General features: G+C 42.6%; 1 protein-coding gene across 7 annotated transcripts in view; it reads left to right on the plus strand.

The window, feature by feature from the left end:
* Nucleotides 1–19,461, plus strand: part of CORIN (corin, serine peptidase) — a 199,901-nt gene that overhangs the window by 6,321 nt on the left and 174,119 nt on the right. For 6 of the 7 annotated variants that reach the window (XR_008308281.1, XR_008308282.1, XR_008308283.1 and 3 more), the window contains exon 2: nucleotides 12,672–12,816. Coding sequence is in view for 4 of the 7 variants with exons in the window: in XM_053254366.1 (XP_053110341.1) it covers nucleotides 12,672–12,816 (145 nt within the window). In the remaining 3 variants the exon portion in view is untranslated. Of the gene's footprint in view, nucleotides 1–3,350; nucleotides 4,338–12,671; nucleotides 12,817–19,461 lie in introns of those variants that run through there. The other variant, XM_053254367.1, reaches the window with a different exon arrangement.

Here is a 19,461-nt window from a genome sequence, read left to right on the forward strand (position 1 = left end):
ACTACATGACAGGCTACATACAACAGGGGTGAAACTATGTTCACTGCATAATCTGAATTACATAGCAACCCACCACAAAAAAGGCAGCAAAAATCCTACTTGGGCTAAGAATTTCAGTTCTGCTCTCTACTAAGGGCAAAGCTGGTTAGAACATAAGAACAGCTTTGCTGGATCAGGCCCAAGGCCTAGCTAGTCCAGTATCCTGTTTCACACAGTGGCCTACCAGATGTGTCTGAGAAGCCCACAGGCAGGGAGTGAGGGCTTGCCCTCTCTCCTGCTGTTGCTCCCCTGCAACTGGTGTTTAATGGCATCTTGCCTCTGAGGCTGGCCCACCACCAGACTAGTAGCCATCAATAGACCTGTCCTCCATGATTCTGTCTAAGCCCCCTTTAAAGCCATCCAAGCTAGTGGCCATCACTACATCCCATGGTAGAGAATTCCATAGGTTAATTATGCACTATGTGGAAAAAGTACTTCCTTTTGTCAGTCCAGGATTTCCCATCCAGTTTCATTGGATGACCCTCTGGTTCTAGTGTTGTGAGAGAGGGTGGAACATTTCTCTCTGTCCACTCTTTCTACTCCACACATGATTTTATACTCCTCTATTGTGTCCTCGCATGTTTTCCAAACTAAAGAGCTCTATGTGCTGTAGCCTTGCCTCATAAAGAAGGTGCTCCAGGTAACTTCCTTATGAAGTTGCCCAGTTCTGCACCTTTTCCAGTTCTACAATGTCCTCCTTAAGATATCATGACCAGAACTGAACACAGTACTCCAAACATGGCTGCACCATAGCTTTGTATAAGGGCATAATAATACTAGCATTTTTATTTTCAGTCACCTTCTTAATGATCCCTTGCATGGAATTTGCCTTTTTCACAGCTGCTGTGCACCGAGTCAACACTTTCAATGAGCTGTCCAGCACAACCCCAAGATCTCTTTCCTGGTCAGTCACCAACAGCTCAGATCCCATCAATATATATGTGACGTTGGGTTTTTTTTGCACCAATTTACATCACTTTACACTTCCTTACATTGAACTGTATTTGCCATTTTGTCGCCCACTCCCCCAATTTGGAGAGATATTTTTGGAGCTCTTCATGATCTATTTTGGCTTTCATTACTATTATGGATATTTATATACCACTTTTCACCAAACGTTCCCAAAACGGTTTACAAAGGGCTCATAATCTAAAAAAGAACATAAGATTGACTCCAGCCATTGGAGGGATGCTGTCTTGGGGATGGATAGGGCCAGTTGCTCTCCCCCTACTCAATAAAGAGAATTACCTCTTTGCTGAGGTAATTGACTGTTTGCTGAGTTAGCAACTATCCTAAATAGTTTAGTGTCATCTGCAAATATGGCCACTTCACTGCTTACCTCAGCTTCTAGATCATTTATGAATAAGTTAAAGAGCACTGGTCCCAGTACTGATCCCTGGGGGCCCCCACTTTCTGCCTACCTCCATTGTGAAAACTGTCCATTTATTCCTATCCTCTGTTTCCTGTCCTTCAACCAGTTACCAATCCACACATGAACCTGTCCCCTTATCCCATGACTGATAAGTTTATGCAAGAGCATTTGTTGAGGAACTTAGTCAAAAGCTTTTTGAAAGTGCAAGTATACTGGATCACCTTGGTCCATATGCCTGTTGACACTATCAAAGAACTCCAAAAGTTTTGTGAGGCAAGACTTGCCTTTGTAGAAGCCTTCAGCAAGGCTGTTCTTCTATGTGTTTAACAATTGTGCCCTTAAGTAAGCTGTCCATCAATTTCCCCAGCACAGAAGTTAAACTAACTGGCCTGTAATTTCCCAGATCCTCCCAGATCCCTTCTTGAAAATTGAAGGCACATTATCTGCTCTCCAGATCTCTGGTAGAGCCTGATTGTAGGGACAAGTTACATATGTTTGCCAGGAGAGCAGCAATTTCACCTTTGAGTTCGTTCAGAACTCTTGGTAGATGCCATCCAGCCTTGGTGACTTGTTAATTTTTAGTTTTTCAAGACAGTTTAGAACATCTTCTCTAATCACCTCAAATTGGTCCAGTTTTTCAACCTCCAAGCCTGAGAAACTCAGTGCCAGGGAGGGTATATGGTCAATATTCTCTGCCGTGAAGACAGATGCAAAGTACACATTTCAGCTTCCTTTTCATACCCCCATCGTCTAAGGATTTACCCGCCTCCCTGGCAGATTTTCTGCTTCTGATATATTTAAGGAAGTTGTAATTCCCCTTCATACTTCTAGCTATATGCTCCTCAAACTCTTTTTTACATCCCTTATTGTCTCCTTGCATTTCTTTTGCCGGAGTATATGTTCCTTTCTGTTCTCTTCATTTGGGCAGCACTTCCATTTTCTGAAGGAAGTCTTCTTCCCTTTTATAGCTCCCCTGACTCTACTTGTTAGCCATGCTGGCATCCTCATGAACTTGGTGGTACCTTGCCTCCTTTTTGGTGTACATTCCAACTGAACTTGTATTATTGTGCTTTTAAATAACTTCCATGCTTTCTGGAGTGATTTGACTCTCCTGAATATTCCTTTCAGCTTCTTTTTTTACCATTCCCCTCATTTTTGAGAAGTTCCCTCTTCTGAAGTCCAACTATTCGTGTTGGACATCCTTGGCAATACTCTACTTGAATATAAGTTGAATTGGATCACACTAAGTCACTGTTCCCCAGTGGTTCTACACATCTGGCACCAGGTCCTGGGCACCACTCAGGATTAAGTCCAGGTTCACCATCTCTCTGGTTGGCTCCATGATCAAGTGTTCTAAGGCACAGTCATTTAGCATGTCTAGAAATTTGGCGCCTCTTTCAGTACCTGAATGTGAATTTACCTAGTCTATGTGGGGTAGTTGAAGTCACCCATTATTACTGCCCTGTCTCTCTTTGACGCCTCTCTGATTTGCTTCTCCAACTCCAGGTCATTCTCAGCGCTTTGATCCAGAGGGTGATGATAGCACATCCAGAGGTGGGGGGGGGCGGGCAACGAGAGAGCCCCTCAGACCAGTAATTTGTCTCCCCACCTGCCTCTCCATTTCTGTTTCAGAAATCTAACACAGTTCACAGACCCAGAAATGCATTTTGCCCCTCATATCTCTTCCCCTTTTTTGTCTAGTGCCACCACTGACTAAGGGACACTTTTCTTTATCCCTAATATCCTGAGAAATCAAGTATCATGGAATTGGGCTTACACAGCACACCAAGCCAGCCAGACGATGACCCCTTCCTCAGGGGCTGACGGTCATGTTTAGTTTCCCCCTCAGCAAATGCGAGCGAGTTAGTTGGCGGGAACAGGGGCCGGCGCCGCTGAGGGTGGGGGGTGGGGGTTGCCGTTCAGAGGGCTGAAAGGCGAGCAGGGGATTCCCTCAGAGATGCCCCTTGAAATATCTCAGGAGCTGCCTGCCTCGTGGTGTTGATGGCTATCTTTTTCCCTTTCGCAGCTGGAGCTCAGGGAAGCCTGTAGCAGCCGGACGGGCAACCCCGCCACCTTCCCCCAACCTCACACCGCTATTAATAGTTGTGGCCGGGCTGAGATGTCAGATTCCCTGGGCTCATTGCATCTCCTGTGCAATGGAAAGTCTGAGGCAAAAAAATGCCTCCATAAAAATAGAGCAGCTGGGAGGCTGGCGCCGCGGGGGAAGGAGCTTTGCGCCTGGCAACGCAGGCGTTGTGACCAGGAAGGTCGTTTCCGAAATTCCTGCCCGTGATATTGGGGTGCGCAGCGCAGGGCTGCCAGTGCTCACATCCATTTGCTCTCCAACGTGGCATCGCCATCCCTCAGGTCAGGGCGCCTTCTGAGGACTGATTGAGGGCTCCAAATAGGTTCCTGCCTGAAGCGAGGTGATGCAGGCGCTTCAGGAAAGCCGAGTCCAGAGGGGTTACTTTTCCTGTCTCCGTGTGCGTGCCATTTTAAAAATGAACGGAGAGACTCTGATGGAGAGGAAGTTTTGACTTTTGCGGAAAATGTCCATACCAGGCCAGCACCAACGCCAATGACAGGCTAGGTTCGTAGGCTGGCCGGGCTGTCTCCCGCACAGCAAGGACATTTCAGGGTTTCGGCTTTCTTCTTCGTTCGTGTTGGGGCTCTCTCTCTCTCCCGTGCTCGTTCAAAGCTGCAGACTTTCCACAATATAACTAACAGCAGAGTAGAGCCTTCAGCAATGTATAATGAAGGGATGGGTCAGCCAACTCTTCTGAATTGCGTGTTTTCATCTGTGAAATGTTGGAGGGCATACACCTTCACATTTGGAAAAGCTTCACATATTACACTTCTGCCTGATATGTAACTGTAAACTTCCAGGGGTGCAGGCAGCAAAATCTGACAATCCTAGGAGCACTGAGTAAGGTTCTATCTTCTTGAAACTAGAATTGAAAACACAATTAATTGTTGGGGAATGTTCAGTTTAAGTGCATTTGTGGAGGGGCATGGGGAAAGCATATTTTTTGCCTATTGTCACCCAATAACACTTATGAAACATATTCTTCATTCAAATCATGATAATATATTACAAGAAATTTTTGTAGGTGCACTGTTAAATGAACTTCTGGTTCACCAGAGTAAGCATCTGAGTGCAGAAAGGGAGCAGGGATTGTAAGAGGTTAAAGGATTGGCATATTCTGAAGTGAGCCTGTGGATTGGAATGATTCAAAGAACCCACTTGATCAAAACTGTTAAGTCAATCTAGTTATTTTCATTTAGAAAATGGAAGGTTGTTTGTTTTCAATCAACTTTTTATTATAGTCAACAGACAAGAATTACTTGTTTTCAACAAACAAGCACCAAATATAAAATATTCTGGTAACAGAGCGATACCACATTACTGCAAAAATAGCTCAATGTTCATATTGTGTTCTTAGACACATTGTTTTTCTAATATACCAGTATATACAACTTTTCACAATGGTATTCCCTCCACTGACCCACTGATAAACTGCATCATCATAGACGCTCATGTTAGGGATGTGCCGTGGGCCCATATTAGGGATGTGCCGTGGGCAGCCACGGGCAGAGTAGGGAGCGATTCCCTTAAGAAACAGGAAAGCAGGTCCTTACCTACTCCACTGCCACTCTGCCACTTTTCAGGGTGCAGCCCTTGCTCAATCAAAAGCCATGCACAGCTGCAGTGCTGTGTATTCCCTGTAGCCTCCATACAGTGTCGACTGTAGGGAACAGCACCAGAGCTGTGCGTGGCCTTTGGTAGAGCTAGCACTGTGCCTAGAAAAGCAGCAGGGCACCAGTGGAACAGGTAAGGAACTACTTATCTGCTTCTTAAGGGAACTGCTCCCTGCTCCACTGAACCTGTTCAGCTCCAGGCACCTGAGCCAGTTCGGCACTTCCCTATGGAGGCGCCAAACTGGTTTGTGCACATCCCTTGACTATCTCTTAGCCAATACAGTGTCTTATAATGTGGCTAGGTTCTGCTTGAGCCAATAAAATTCACCAGGTGCTTCATAAGAACTCAATTTAGTGGTTCTAACTACAATGGTACAACCTTATGGCTGGGCTTCTGTATGTAACTATCTCTATTGTACTGGTCTATGACTGTAAGGAATGATTTGATTTGATCCCTACTTCAGATCATTCACTGGGCACATCTGTAGATGTATTTTTTTTAGAAAAGACCCATTGAATTCTCCACCAAAAATACAAAATCATCCCTTGCTGATCTTGCATTCTTGCCTTTCCTGTCTCCTCCTTACACAATTACAGCCCTACATGGATCCAAAGCTAACTGGCTCATAACCCATTTGACTGTATATTCAAATTATTCATTAACTTATATCTAATCACTTTGTGAATATTCTCTTGGACTAACTGGCAGGTGAATCAATTTTAGCAAGCCCATTTAAAAACTGGTTAAAAGTCCAGAGATTGCTAATTACGTATTTTCTATATTTACTTTATTCAAAAGGGAAAAATTATACAGAAGGGACTTCCCTGTTCCATGTTACTTATGACTGCTCTGTTTAGGAATCCTACCAAATAGCAGTAAATAATTGTAAATGCTTTTGTTCAGGTCTGCTAGCTCTGTTGTTCCATGTTGCCTTAATGTAAGGTATCCATTTAGATCAGAATTACAGTGCATGTAAGCAAGATTGAAATGATGAGTTGTGCTAAAGATAGACGTGCTGAAATGTTTAGAAAATATGCCCTGCAATTCAGGGAATCTAGGCTCAGCTGAGTACATTGTGGAAAGGTGAAGGACCCGAGGATTATTTTGTCTTTGTTTTTTGTTCTTGTTATCATGGAGATTTTCCACACACTGTGTATAAATATTAACATGTAACAAGCAGAAAAAACATGTATGGATAAAATATCAAGGATTCCCCTTTCCACTGACTATAACTGCAGTTAAATCTTCTTAAAATTTCATTTATTCAAATGCTAATGCTAATGGCTAATGCTAGCCAAATAGAATGCACAACAATACCAAATAGAATACACTATTTGGAAATTATTGATTTGAATTCCATTACATAGCCTTACTAAATTTGTCAAACTGGAAACATTCCAGTTTTAGCTCCTCAATTGCATTCAGTTGCATGAAGTCTTGCAGTTTAGAGCTATTTCTAGACATTTAACTATTAAATTATTTAAAATCAGCTCCAGATTTTCCATCTCTGTTAGACCCATACCTTCCTAACAATAATGGCTCTTTGGTAATATAATCATAGTAAATGAAGTTAACCATTTTCCTCCAATATATTTTAATGTTGTTTCAGGCCCACCAACAATGAAAAACCAAATGAATGTACATGAAACTGAAACATTGAAAGGGGCAGCAGCAGCAAGGCACTGCTGTACGTGTGTGTGGGAGCTTTGTGGACCAACACTGAAAGAGGCTCAGTTGTGCACACAGGACAGGCCTTTCTCAGTTATTGTCTCCAGGGTTTGGAACAGGGGCGTAGCAAGGTTGGAGGGGGCCCAGAGACAAGATTTTAAAATGGGCCCCTCGCTGATATACACACACAAACACACTTCACAATATATCGTGCACTCACACTCACATCCCCATTATGAATACGGTGAATATCTAGTTCACATTGAATCCAGTTTTTTTACTCTCTGCTCCTGCCGTTCTCCAACATAATCATAGGGGGTGCAACATGAGTGGGTGGGGAGTCATGTGATGTGCCTCTGGGGGGCCCCTCAAGGCAGTGGGGCCCCAAGACGACTGCTTCCCCTTGCCTAATGGTAGTTACGCCCCTGGTTTGGAATGCTCTCCCTGTAGATGACCATTCTCTGGCTTCTTTTGCTGCATGTAAGAAGAAAATAAAGACCTTGCTGTTTATTCAGGCCCTTGCCTGAACAAACAGGAGGTGCTGGTTTCTTTGTTTTCTTGCTGCTTTTCCTGCAGTTTGTCTTTTGTATTGTATTATTGGCTGTTTTAAGGTGATTTTTATGGATTATATTGTCATATTTTAACCTTGTAAATCGCCTTGGGATAGAGTTACAAAAGGTGTTATAGAAATCAACAGTTTAAAAAAGTGGACACTCTTCTAGCTTCCATCAGGCTGACCAAGGCAGTCTCTCAACCCCAAAGCCCACCCAAAAATTAGTTTGAAATGGGTTCAGATGTGTTTCCTCCAAAACTGTTGAGTTGAGAAGCTTTCAATCACCTTGCCCAACCATGGAATATCAGAGAGCCTTGCATATAATTGCTCATCTCTGAGGGATCTATTGCAGGCTTCTATAGAAGGGGTCTAATACAGTAACTGCCTCCTTAAAACATTGAGGCATCTTGCCCTCCCACAGTGAGACATTAATGATGTCAAAAAGGCTATCCCTAATAACCTTCCTGCTGGAAGATACAAGTCATGTTGGGCAAGAGAGCAAGCACTATACTGTAATGATTCAAACTGTTTATATCTTTGGGAGTCACAAACTGACCCATTTTCAATTCCCAAATGGAATACATGCAGCTGGACTCCTTGGATTCCTTGTTAGAGCTTGATGCCACCCCTGTTCCATGCAGAAGGGTTTCAGAGAAGCAGGCAAACCTCCCTGTACTTTACAGTTTTGCTTTGAATATGTACTTTCAGTTGAAGTCAACAATGTTCAATTGCGACCTCCCTTGGTAAGCAGTACCTTCTTCTTTTTTGATATTTTATTTTATTTCAGACAAATCAAAAACAACAAATAACAACACACAGAAAAAAGAAAAGAAAACACACATGACATCTCACAGTTAACTAATACATCAACTTGGATTCTACTCCCCCTGCCCTTATCATTTCATTCTAACTCAGTAACAATTAAATAATATATCTATGTATTTGGATATACCTCAGAACTGAAAACTTGTGGCCTTATTTAGTGATGTGCACAGAACCACACCTCCACGGTTCAAAGGCGGTGGGGGTGCCTCTTTAAGGGCAGGGGAGGGTGCACTCACCCCTCCCACTGCTTTCCCCCCGCTGGCACTGTTTGTTCCTACAAACCTTCGGGGTGGCAGCGTACCTCCCTGCCGCCCCATTGCCCTCATCGGCCGGAAGTACTGGGCGCGCATGCAACAGGCGCACACGTGCCTGGTACTTCCGGCCGATGAGGGCAACGGGGTGGCAGGGAGGTACGCTGCTGCCCCAAAGGTTTTTAGGAACAAATAGTACCTGCGGGGGAAAAGCGGCGAGAGGGGTGAGTGCACCCTCCCCCGCCCTTAAAGCACCAATCCCTGGGGCCTATGAACTTCGAACTGGCCCCGTGTTTGAACCTGTTCGGAGGCCTGTAGAAGTGCCTCCAAACAGGTTTGTGCACATCCCTAGCCTTATTTACAAAGAAAAAACCAGATCTCGGATGTGGTGTTAAAGCATGCACCAAATTATAATGTATAAATGGTTTCCACATAGAAACAAATTTATCATCTGATTTGTTCTTTATATATGAAGTAATCTTAGCAATTAATGCATATTCCCAAAGCTCAGGTTGCCACTCATCTAATGATGGGATTGTATTAACTTTCCAATATGAAGCATAAAGAATCCTAGCTGCATTTATCATATATAAAAACAGCTCAGTATATTTTACAAGTATGTAAGGTTTTGTAATATTTACAATATTACAGCACAGTGAAAAAATGGGACTACAACTAAGAATACTAAACTAATGACAACAGGTACAGCAACCAGCCTCAGAATTGACAATGAAGACATTGAAGTGGTGGATAGCTTCTGCCTTTTAGGATCGACCGTCAACAGTAAAGGATCCAGCAGTCAAGAAATACGCCCCGGACTAGCACTTGGTAGGGTAGCAATGAAGGCTTTGGAAAGGATATTTAGATGCTGTGACGTGTCTATACCCACAAAGATTAGAATTGTTTGGACAATGGTTTTTTCCATGACACTCTATGGATGTGAAAGCTTTAGCTTTATTATGCATTAACTTCACTAGTATAAATGCCATGCTATAATAGAATTTGACAAAAGTAGTTTGACAACATGTACTATTTTAGTTTTGCATTATTTTATTATGTAACAGGAAAAAAGTGCACCACTCACCCAAAGTTAATTTTATTTATTTCCGAGCATGTCATCTTTTCTTGTTTCCATACTAAATAATGCATGCTATTTTCAAGGATGAAACAGATACTTCAGTTTATGGAACAATACTCAAGCACAGGGGTGCAGTGAGGATGCCAGCGGCACCTGCCACTCCAGGAACACCCCTTACATCTGACTTCAGATCCAGGGGGCATGACCACATTAGCAAATAGGACCCCACACCCCATTTGGAAGTAAAATTTGGCCAGTGCTGCGTTTGCAGTGTTGCTGGGATGCAGGGGCGTAGCTAGCGGAGAGGGGGCCTGTGTTCATCCCTTTCTGTGGCGGCACCCCAGAGTGAGGGAGATAATGAAAAAAATAGGGAGGGGTGGAGCTGGAGGGCCCTCAGGAGCTGGGTGCCCGTGTTCTTTGAAACCTTTTGCTCAATTATAGCTACACCCCTGCTGGGATGGCTTCTTCCTGCTTGCAAAAGCAAGGAGAGATGTTCCCGGCCAGGTTGGGAGCCCAGCACTGGCTGAAGCTTCACAAAAACAAAGCTGTGCAACTCCATTTTTGAGAAGTTTTGTGGTTTCTACTGCAATTATTCAACAATGTCTGAAGTTGTAGGGAAGAACGTAGAGTTTTGCGAAGGTTGAAACACTAGGAGTTTCAGTGAAACAACAGTGTTTGGTTTCTAAATAATCCCAATTTTTCCAGGAAGTTGTGACCATGAAGAATGTGACACAAGAATATTTCTTAATGTGCAACATGCTGTCAAGAACTACCAGAATGTAACCATCAGGAGCTCAGATACAGCTGTATTAGTCTCAGTCACAATTGCCAGTTAATTTAAATTTTTCCCCATTAGGGTTGGTCAATAAAGCCAATTTGTTGATTTGCAAACATCCACTGCAGCTCTAGGCCACAACATTTATACCTGCCCATTAGATTCTATATATTTACAGGATATGATTCAACAAGTGCCTTCTGTGGTAAAGGAAAGGGGGGGGGGGAAGGCACTAGCTGTAGCATGTGAAAATGAAGAGATGCTTTTCTTTTAAAAAGTATATTTATAAATCTCACATATAATAAAATTTCACATATAATAAAAAATCAAAAGAGGAAGCAAATTTTTAAAAGACCACATCTTACAACAATATCACATTATTTGTAATAAAGCATGTTTCATGTTTCTAGCCTATTAATGTGGTTTAAATGTTATACTGAAACAAATTAAAAGTTTTATGTGGAAAGAAATTTTTTTATTGGAATACTCATTAAAATAATAAAAAAATATGTTGTCTCTCATACTCTTCCTAGGGATAATCACCTGAAAAACATAGCATGACATCTTGACTAAGGCTGCATGTGCTTAGATGAGATGCGCCCACCCATGCAGCAAAAAACTTCTGCTCATGCAGCTACAATGACTGCACTGATCTCCGCTGACATTCCCTTTTCATAGAATCACCTGAAAATAGGTTTCAATATATGTCTCCCCTTTCCTACATCACCTGAAAATATGTTCTTGAGGGCATGCAGCTCTCAGGAATATATTTTCAGAAGGCACAGGGCACTTCTGAGGAAAAGGGAGATTGGTAAAAATTGTCCCCTGCCCCATGCAAGTGCTGGTGCTGTGGTAGAAAGTGTGGGGGGAAAAGATGATGTTTTGCTCTAGCAATTATACTCTGAATGTCTTTTTGCCTGCTTGTTGCATAGTTTCTGATTGCAAGCGGAATGTAGAAAATCTTAATTGGTGAGAAAAGGGAAGGAAAATGATAGTGGTAGTGTGGCCCAGGAGGGAATGGTTTGATTGGTTTTGGGGCGGTGTGCCTTCTTTTGTTGGCACATGAGTGGTCTGCAAAAGCAAGGTATATTAGAATTAGCCAAGTGGCTTGACTTCCTATTCTTTTACTAGAGAGGAATATTTTAGTCAAGTAGAACTTGATCTGCCAAAGGCAACTTCCATGTATTTGGGATGGGGCAAGTGTGTGTATGTTCAATATATTAATGTTTTGGCAATAGGCAATTTTTCTCCCTTTCTAACCCATCAATATTTGCCTGAATGTGTGCAAGGGAAACTGGTTTTAATTTGAATGATTTACTTGGCAAATAAGCTGTACAATTGCTTGGAGTACTCAACTGATGAATTGCATCCAGGATACTACTGAGACTGATAACCTTCCTAATCTAATCTTCTATATATAATTAATTCTCTAAGCCAGAATGCGTGGGGATGCATGGTGGAACTCTCATGAGATCCCACGAGAGTTCCAGCATGCTGCTCCACGCACCTGTAATGGGTGCCGGGACAGAGGAGGATGGGCTGGGACAGAGGAAGATTGTAGTGAGTGAAGCCCTGCCACCCTGAGGAGCAGGATGGGAGGAGGGCAGGCCGGTGGGGAGAAGGTGTGTGTGGAGGGGGAGACTGGGGCAGAAGGTGGGGGAGGGCAGGGGAGACTGGGGCTGAAAGTTGAGAACTAATGGGCCTGAAGGGTGGGGGGAAAACTAACTGGGGCAGAAGGTGGGGAGGGAGAACAAACTGGGCCTGAAGGTGGGGAGGGAGTGTTCTGCTGCACAGATGCTCTGTGCGGGATCAGCTAGTTACCTTATAAAAGGTTTCGTATTTGCCCTAGTGTCCTACAAAGTTTTTTAAAACCCCAAATGGTAGTGTGTATTATGTAATGCTTCAAAAAACAAATTTATTAGGACAGCTACTCCAATCTTTTGGATAAACCAAATGCATAGTATTTGTTTTGTGCTTACTTAAAAATATTGAGCAGCATCCAGACTAATGCTGCCATTGAATTAGAATGCTTTCTATGCACAACAATTTTTCCTGACCCTCTCTTCCCTCTGATGCCCCACCAAAATATGTCTGTGAGGACTGGGGACATACATTAAGGGCAGCAGAGGGCAGTGGGTGGGGCTGGGAAAAATTGTTGTGCATGGACATTTTAATCTGAGGGCTGCATCAGTCTGCTCGTTGTTTCTTTTATTAAACTAAATCAAAACTTTGAAGCAATTCTAACATGTATTTCCTTTTAAGAGTATGTTTTTCAGTCATTCCATATAGTTCTGCATACTAACTTCATAGTACTAATTTCATTGCTCTAGTGGTACCATTATGGTATGGCGTAGCTATACCTGGGTATTTTATGTCAGAAATTATAATACTGTGCTTTTCTTTGCTTCAGGATCCTGTAACAGATGAAGATAATATGGAGGATGGTTGCTCTCAAAAACTGGCCTCTGCCAAGTACTTTCGACTACTGCTACTAATACTGATTCCATGCATCTGTGCCCTTATTCTTTTGTTGGTGATTCTTCTTACATTTGTAGGTGAGTACTATATAATGTGAGTGAGGACAAAAAGAGAAAGACATTAGCTGACATCCAGACTGAAGCTACACTAGTGCAATGGGGAAAGATGCACACGTGCAAGGAGGTCCCATAGCTGAGCAGATGCTCAGAGAGCAACTCTGAGCATCTGCTCAGCTATGGGACCTCCTTGCACCTGAGCAACAGTCTCTTGCAGACTTGGTCCTCTTGCACAGGCACTGCCTTTGCACAGCAAAGGCAGCAGATAGCTTTGCATCATCCCTTGCAGCATATACTGTATGGATGGAGGAAGAAGTTTTATGGTAGGAGGCATGCCACAGATTGTGCAATCACATCCTGTTGCATCGGTGCAATATTAATCTGGAGCAGTGTTTCCTCTAACAAGGATTCCTAGATGCTGTTGACTACAGCTCCCATAATCACCAAACAAAGGCCATTTATTCATTCATTTATTATTTATTTATTATTAAAACTTTTATACCGCCCTTCCAAAAGGCTCAGGGCGGTTTACATTAAAACACCATTAAAATCAGTTAATAATTAAAACAAAAATAATAAAGCATAAAAACAATAATTAACAATTAGAACATGGTAAAACAACAATTAAATAATCAGAAGAATTTAAAAACAAATTTTAAAAAGCTGAGAAAGCCTGGTTGAAGAGATGTGTTTTCAGGTGTTTTTTGAAAATTGCCAGAGATGGGGAGGCTCGTATCCCAGCAAGGAGCGCATTCCACAATCTCGGGGCAGCAGCCGAGAAGGCCCGTCTCTGTGCAGCCACCAAACGAGTTGGCGGCAACTGGAGACGGACTTCCTCAAGTGACCTCAATGCGCGGTGGGGCTCATAGCGAAGAAGACGCTCTCTTAAATACTCAGATTATAGCTAGAGATGGTGGGGGTTGTAGTGAATAACGTCTGGGAATCCCTGTTAGAGGGAACAGTGATCTGAAGCATAAGCATGTTTGTACTAGTGCAACATTAGTCTGGATGTCAAGAACTGAACTTAAGTTGATGGTGACTGCTACTGGAACTGCATTTTTCACAGTTTAAGCAAAAAATAAAAATAAAGTCTAGATATTAATCTGTATCTTTGGTGGGCAGGAATAGTAAATTGCATGAGGAGTCCTATGCAGAACCACTTTCTGGGACTTCATATGTATCTGACTCATGTGTCATATTACCATCAATCAGGTCTAATCCACATATTCAAGAGAATCATGAGTTATAGCCCTATTGGAATGGTAGTATTTTGGAATTACTATTATTTATTATTATTTACATTTATATCCCACTCTTCCTCTGAGGAGCTCAGAGTGGTGTACATGGTTATTTTTATCCTCACAACAACCCTGTGAGGTATGTTAGGCTAAGAGATACATGACTGGCCCAGAGTCACACAGCGAGTTTCATGGTTGAATGGGGATCTGAACTCAGGTCTTCCTGGTCCTAGTCCACCACTCTAACCACTATGCTATGCTGGCCATAGAAGTGGCAAATTGCATGTCAAAAACTCTCTGTCTCTGGAAAGCTAGCACATTAGTGAAAAGGATTCTAGTCTAGCCTACTCTCCGATGGGCCAGTTTTCTATGTTGTTATTATCTAAACACATATACATATGAGGATAGTGTTTGAGTTATGAATTTTACTGATGAAAGAGCAAGTTTACTTAGGAGGATTAATGATAACCAGTTCTAGTCAAATGAATGATAGAAACATGGTATATAGGAAGCTGCCATCTACTGAGTCAGACCATAGGTCCATCTAGCTCAGTATTGTCTACACAGACTGGCAGTGGCTTCCTCAGGATTGCAGGCAGGAATCTCTCTCAGCCCTATCTTGGAGAAGCCAAGGAGGGAATTTGAAACATTCTGCTCTTCCCAGAGTGGCAGCTCCATCCCCTGAGGGGAATATTTTACAGTGCTCACACATCAAGTCTCCCATTCATATGCAACCAGGGCAGACCCTGCTTAGCTACGGGGACAAGTCATGTTGCTACCACAAGACCAGCTCTCATCTCCTTGCTCTTGGTAAGAAGCAATATAACTGACTAATAGTAATCATAACTGACTGGGAAAAACTATCATACAAAATAAAAGGTGCTATGCACATTTCTCTGAGTAAAGTAAAGTGTGCCATCAAGTCGATGTCAACTCCTGGTGACCACAGAGCCCTGTGGTTGTCTTTTGTAGAGTACCAGAGGGGTTTACCATTGCCCAGGGGCGTATCTAGGGTAGGGCAGGCAGGGCACATGCCCCGGGCGCCACCTGAAGGGGGCCCTGCCATTCTCTATTTTTTTTAAAAAAAAAATTAAATGGTCGCAGAAAACAAAATGGCCGCTACTCAAATGGCCTCTGTTTTTAGTGGCCATTTATTTAAAAAAATTTTAAACAATGGCCACGACACATGCTCAAATGGTCCCTGCGAGGCCCTAGAGGCCAGCGCAGGGAGAGGGAACCTTTGCAGACCCCCTCCCCCACAGCCTTTAGGAAGCACCCTGAAGGGGCTACAGGTTAAAAAAAATTAATTTAATATAATGTAAGTCACTGTACACATATTTAGTCTGGAACTATGTACAGAGAATCAGGGCTTGTGAATACTGAGCTGAAGCTTATGAGCTAGGATTGTATTCATTTGCTTTTACTTTATTTCTTGTGATAAGTGAGTTAAATGTGATGTCTTAATAATATGGCTATTAATGGTGAGTTTGTCTTTGAATCAGTGTGAAATACTTAATATTAAGGCCCACTGGGAGTTTCTTGCTTTCTTTCTCTCATTTTAACTGTCTTTCTGAAATACTAGAATATATTCTAAGCAGTGACACAGTTTACTCTGCATATCCTTTATTTTCAGAGTAGCTGGGAAAAGCCAAATTTTCCATTTATTTTTAAAACGTACGTAATAGTGATGCTACAATGCATAGTAGAGAATTAGACAGGTACTCTGTTTAGTTTTCCAAGTACACCTCCACATAGTATTTGGGTATTTCATGAGCCCCAGCATACTGAAATTTGTCTTTTTCCAGCATTTTTTGGTCTGGCTACGTCCATTGCTAATAGTTTTTGAAATATTAAAAGATTAATGAGTTTGACTTGTATTTTTGAGCTGATATTATGGTAAAGTTATCTGAAAGATGGGTGTCAGATGTTTGGACAGGGGGCGCAATTTCAGTGCTTGCCCTAGGCGCTATTTTCCCTAGATGCGCCTCTGCCATTGCCATCTCCCGTGCAGTATGAGATGATGCCTTTCAGTATCTTCCTATATCACTCCTGCCTGATATAGGAAACATAACAGCGGGGATTCAAACCAGCAACCTCTGGCTTGCTAGTAAAGTCATTTCACTGCTGCACCATTAGGCAGCTATATTCTTCTGAAGCTGGAGAAAAAACTCCCATTGATTTTAATAGATTTGAGTTGCATCCACACTTTAGCATGTAGGGAAGCAAACCAAATGCATACTTAGCCAGCTCTATGACCTCAGCCAAAAGTGAGGACAACTTTATGTTTATTCTATTTGAACGGCAGGAGATGATTTGCAACATGAGCATTTTAGAGGCTTGGGTTTTATATTTGGTTCAGGAGAGAACTCTTGGTAGGCAAGCAAAAAGTAATGACTGTGCTGAGTGATAACTGAGTCTTGAGATCTACGAGTATCTTTAACCAGTGAACAGGCTGAAGTGGATTAAGATAATAAAAGCATGCAAATAGGAAGCATAATACTCAAAGTTTATTTATTTGTATTGTATTTAACATACCATCTGAAGCCTGCATATCCTCTGCTCTATGTTATTAATCTGTGGAGTGAATACATGGATGAGGGAAAGGTACAAGAGATTATTGTAACTTTCAGGGAGAAATGTTAAATAAACTATTCATTTAAAACAATTACAAAAAAGAAGAAGCCAAATCCCTTAATTAAGAAATATTCAAATTAAAACCAGTTAGCAATACTCTGTTGTAAAACTGGTATATGTATGCCTTGGCCAAAATCAATAAAGGGCTAGACTAGATTAGCAGGTGTAATCTGCTTTTGAAAATTAATCAGTAGTTTGGGAAGAAAATATTTATTGTTTTTCATTCTCAATGCAATAATGATATCATCTCAAAGCCATCTTTATCTGGTGGGTTGTATGCACAGGTAGATTGTGTTTTGATATTAGTGGTACAACCACCATTTCTTTTTAAAAGATGTTTCACACAGGAGAAATATGGGAGAAAGGAGAGAAGGGGAGTAAGAGAGAGATGAAGGGAAAAAGGAAGCACAATCCTGCTTTCTCTATGTGGAGGGCAGGACACAGAGGCTCCGCAAGTGAAGAAAAATGGTAAACAGATGTTGAGGACTGCCCCAAACATAGGTGACAAATGAACGGAGAGGTTGGGAGGCAGTAAGTAAGCCAACCCAGTCTACTTCCGTTTCCCCAGTCATGTCCTGCTCCCTGGGAACTAAGCGTCTGAACCTCCATTTCTGAAGAGGCAAGTAATCCAGAGACATGTTAAGTCCTGTTCCTCCTGTGCATGGGATCTGGGTCACCAGATAGCCCAGCAGGTCAAGAGAAGGGCTTTGGGTTGTCTTGCCACAAGCTGTGTGTTGCTGCTTGCCCAACATGGCAAGAGGAGCGCTCGCAATCTGCTGCCTGAAGGGAGACAGCAGGATTGCACTGAGAGAGTAAAAGATGAAAGACACACACACACTCAGATTTTTTTAAAAAATTAAAAGTGATTCCTGAGTTACAGACTAGTTTTGAAGATGGATCCCAGGTTTCGAAATGTTCAAGGTCACTGTTCTAAGCTAAAGCACACTGACAATATTAAATGTGTATTAGACTGAATAAAAATGGGATGCCCCAGAGATAACTATATACACGGCTTTCACTTTTTCCTGTAGCAATTCTATCTGTGTGCATGGTTCTCTCAGCTGTACACATATCTCTTCTTCGGAATTTTATTCCATGCTACTTTTAAAGGAAGTCCTATTTGATATAGTGTCCCTTAGATGACACTGAGATATCTGTGGAGCAGCATAGCTCTTTATAAAAAGACTCCTTATTTGATCTGTTGTGGAGGCAGCTATTTGGAAAAGAATGGTTCAGTTCACAAAATGCCATAGTGCTTGGATGGGATGGCAGGGAAAAGATAATGGCTTTATTAAAAAGATTGTTCGATACTGAAATGGAGGGGTTTAGAAACAATCTATTCAAGTTCTTTATTAGGTTTCTATATTTCTAATATGTTCTGTTATGGTCATTGGTTTATGTAACCCTTCAATTACGGAATGGTTTTGAGGAATTACTGAATAATTTATCTGTAGCACAGACTAACACTGAAACAGTGCTGACATCCAGACTAATGGATGCATCGTTGAGGAAGGGAAGGATGCCTCCTTGTCTTAAAGAGGCCATTATTAGATTTTACTCGAGGAACCTGCATCACATCCCTCGGAGTTAGCTAATTACACACCTGTTTCCAATCTTCCATGGTTGGGCAAGATGACTGAGTGGGTAGTGGCCTCTCAGCTCCAGGTAGTTTTGAATTATAAAGATTATCTAGACCCATTTCAAACTGGCTTTTGAGCAGGCTATAGGGTTGAGACTGCCTTGGTTGGCCTGATGGACAATCTCCGACTAGGTATTGACAGTGAGTGTGACTCTGCTGATCTTTTTGGATTTCTTACTGGCTTTTTATACCATCGACCATGGTATCCTTCTGGGTGGGACTGGGTGGCACTGTTATACCGTGGTTCCATACCTACCTATCTGGCAGATTCTAGATTAGGGATGTTTTGTTTTGTGCACACTGCGGGGGGGGGGGGGGAGAATGGGAGCTTTAAAGGAAGGAAGGCAGGTCTTACCTGCCCTTCCATGGCCCCTCCTCCACCCCCCACCATTCCAGCATGGTGCTGTTGGGATTGAATGCTACATGTGGGACTTCAGGTCTTCTCCCATCAGCCTGCTGGTGGCGTTAGCATGGAAATGGCATCTGAGCATGTACGATTGCCATCTTGAGTGGTCAGCAACACCATGCTGACTACTCAAGATGGTGGCATTGGCATGGAAATGGCATCTGAGCATGTACGATTGCCATCTTGAGTGGTCAGTAACACCATGCTGACCACTCAGGATGGCATCTGCGCATGCTCAGACACAATTTTCATGTTGCTGCCACCTGCAGGCTGTCGGAAAAGAGCTCCGCAGCTGCATGCGGGGCATTTAATCTTGACAGCGCCACACTGGAGTAGTAGGGGGCCGTGGAGGGGCAGGTAAGGAGGCACTTTCTCCTTTTAAAGTGCCCACTCGCCCCACTGAAATGATTAGGTGGTGACAGCTTGAAGCATTTTGGCACCTTGAAAAAGAGCCGCCGAAATGCTTCATGCACATCTCTATTCCAGATGGTGTCACTTGGACTGCCTCCATACTGTCTCCAATGCTCTTTAACATCTACATGAAACCACTGAGAGAGTTCATCAGGAGGTTTGGTACAGGATGTTATCAATATGCTGATGACACCCAAATCTATTTCTCCATATCAACTTAATCAGCAAATGACATAATTTCCCTAAATGCCTGCCTGGAGGCAGTAATGGGCTGGATGGGGGATAAACTGAGGTTGAATGCAAATAAGATGGAGGTACTGACCGTGGGGGGCGGGGAG

Source organism: Hemicordylus capensis, chromosome 5 (genome assembly GCF_027244095.1).
Source record: "Hemicordylus capensis ecotype Gifberg chromosome 5, rHemCap1.1.pri, whole genome shotgun sequence".
Lineage (NCBI taxonomy): Eukaryota > Metazoa > Chordata > Lepidosauria > Squamata > Cordylidae > Hemicordylus > Hemicordylus capensis.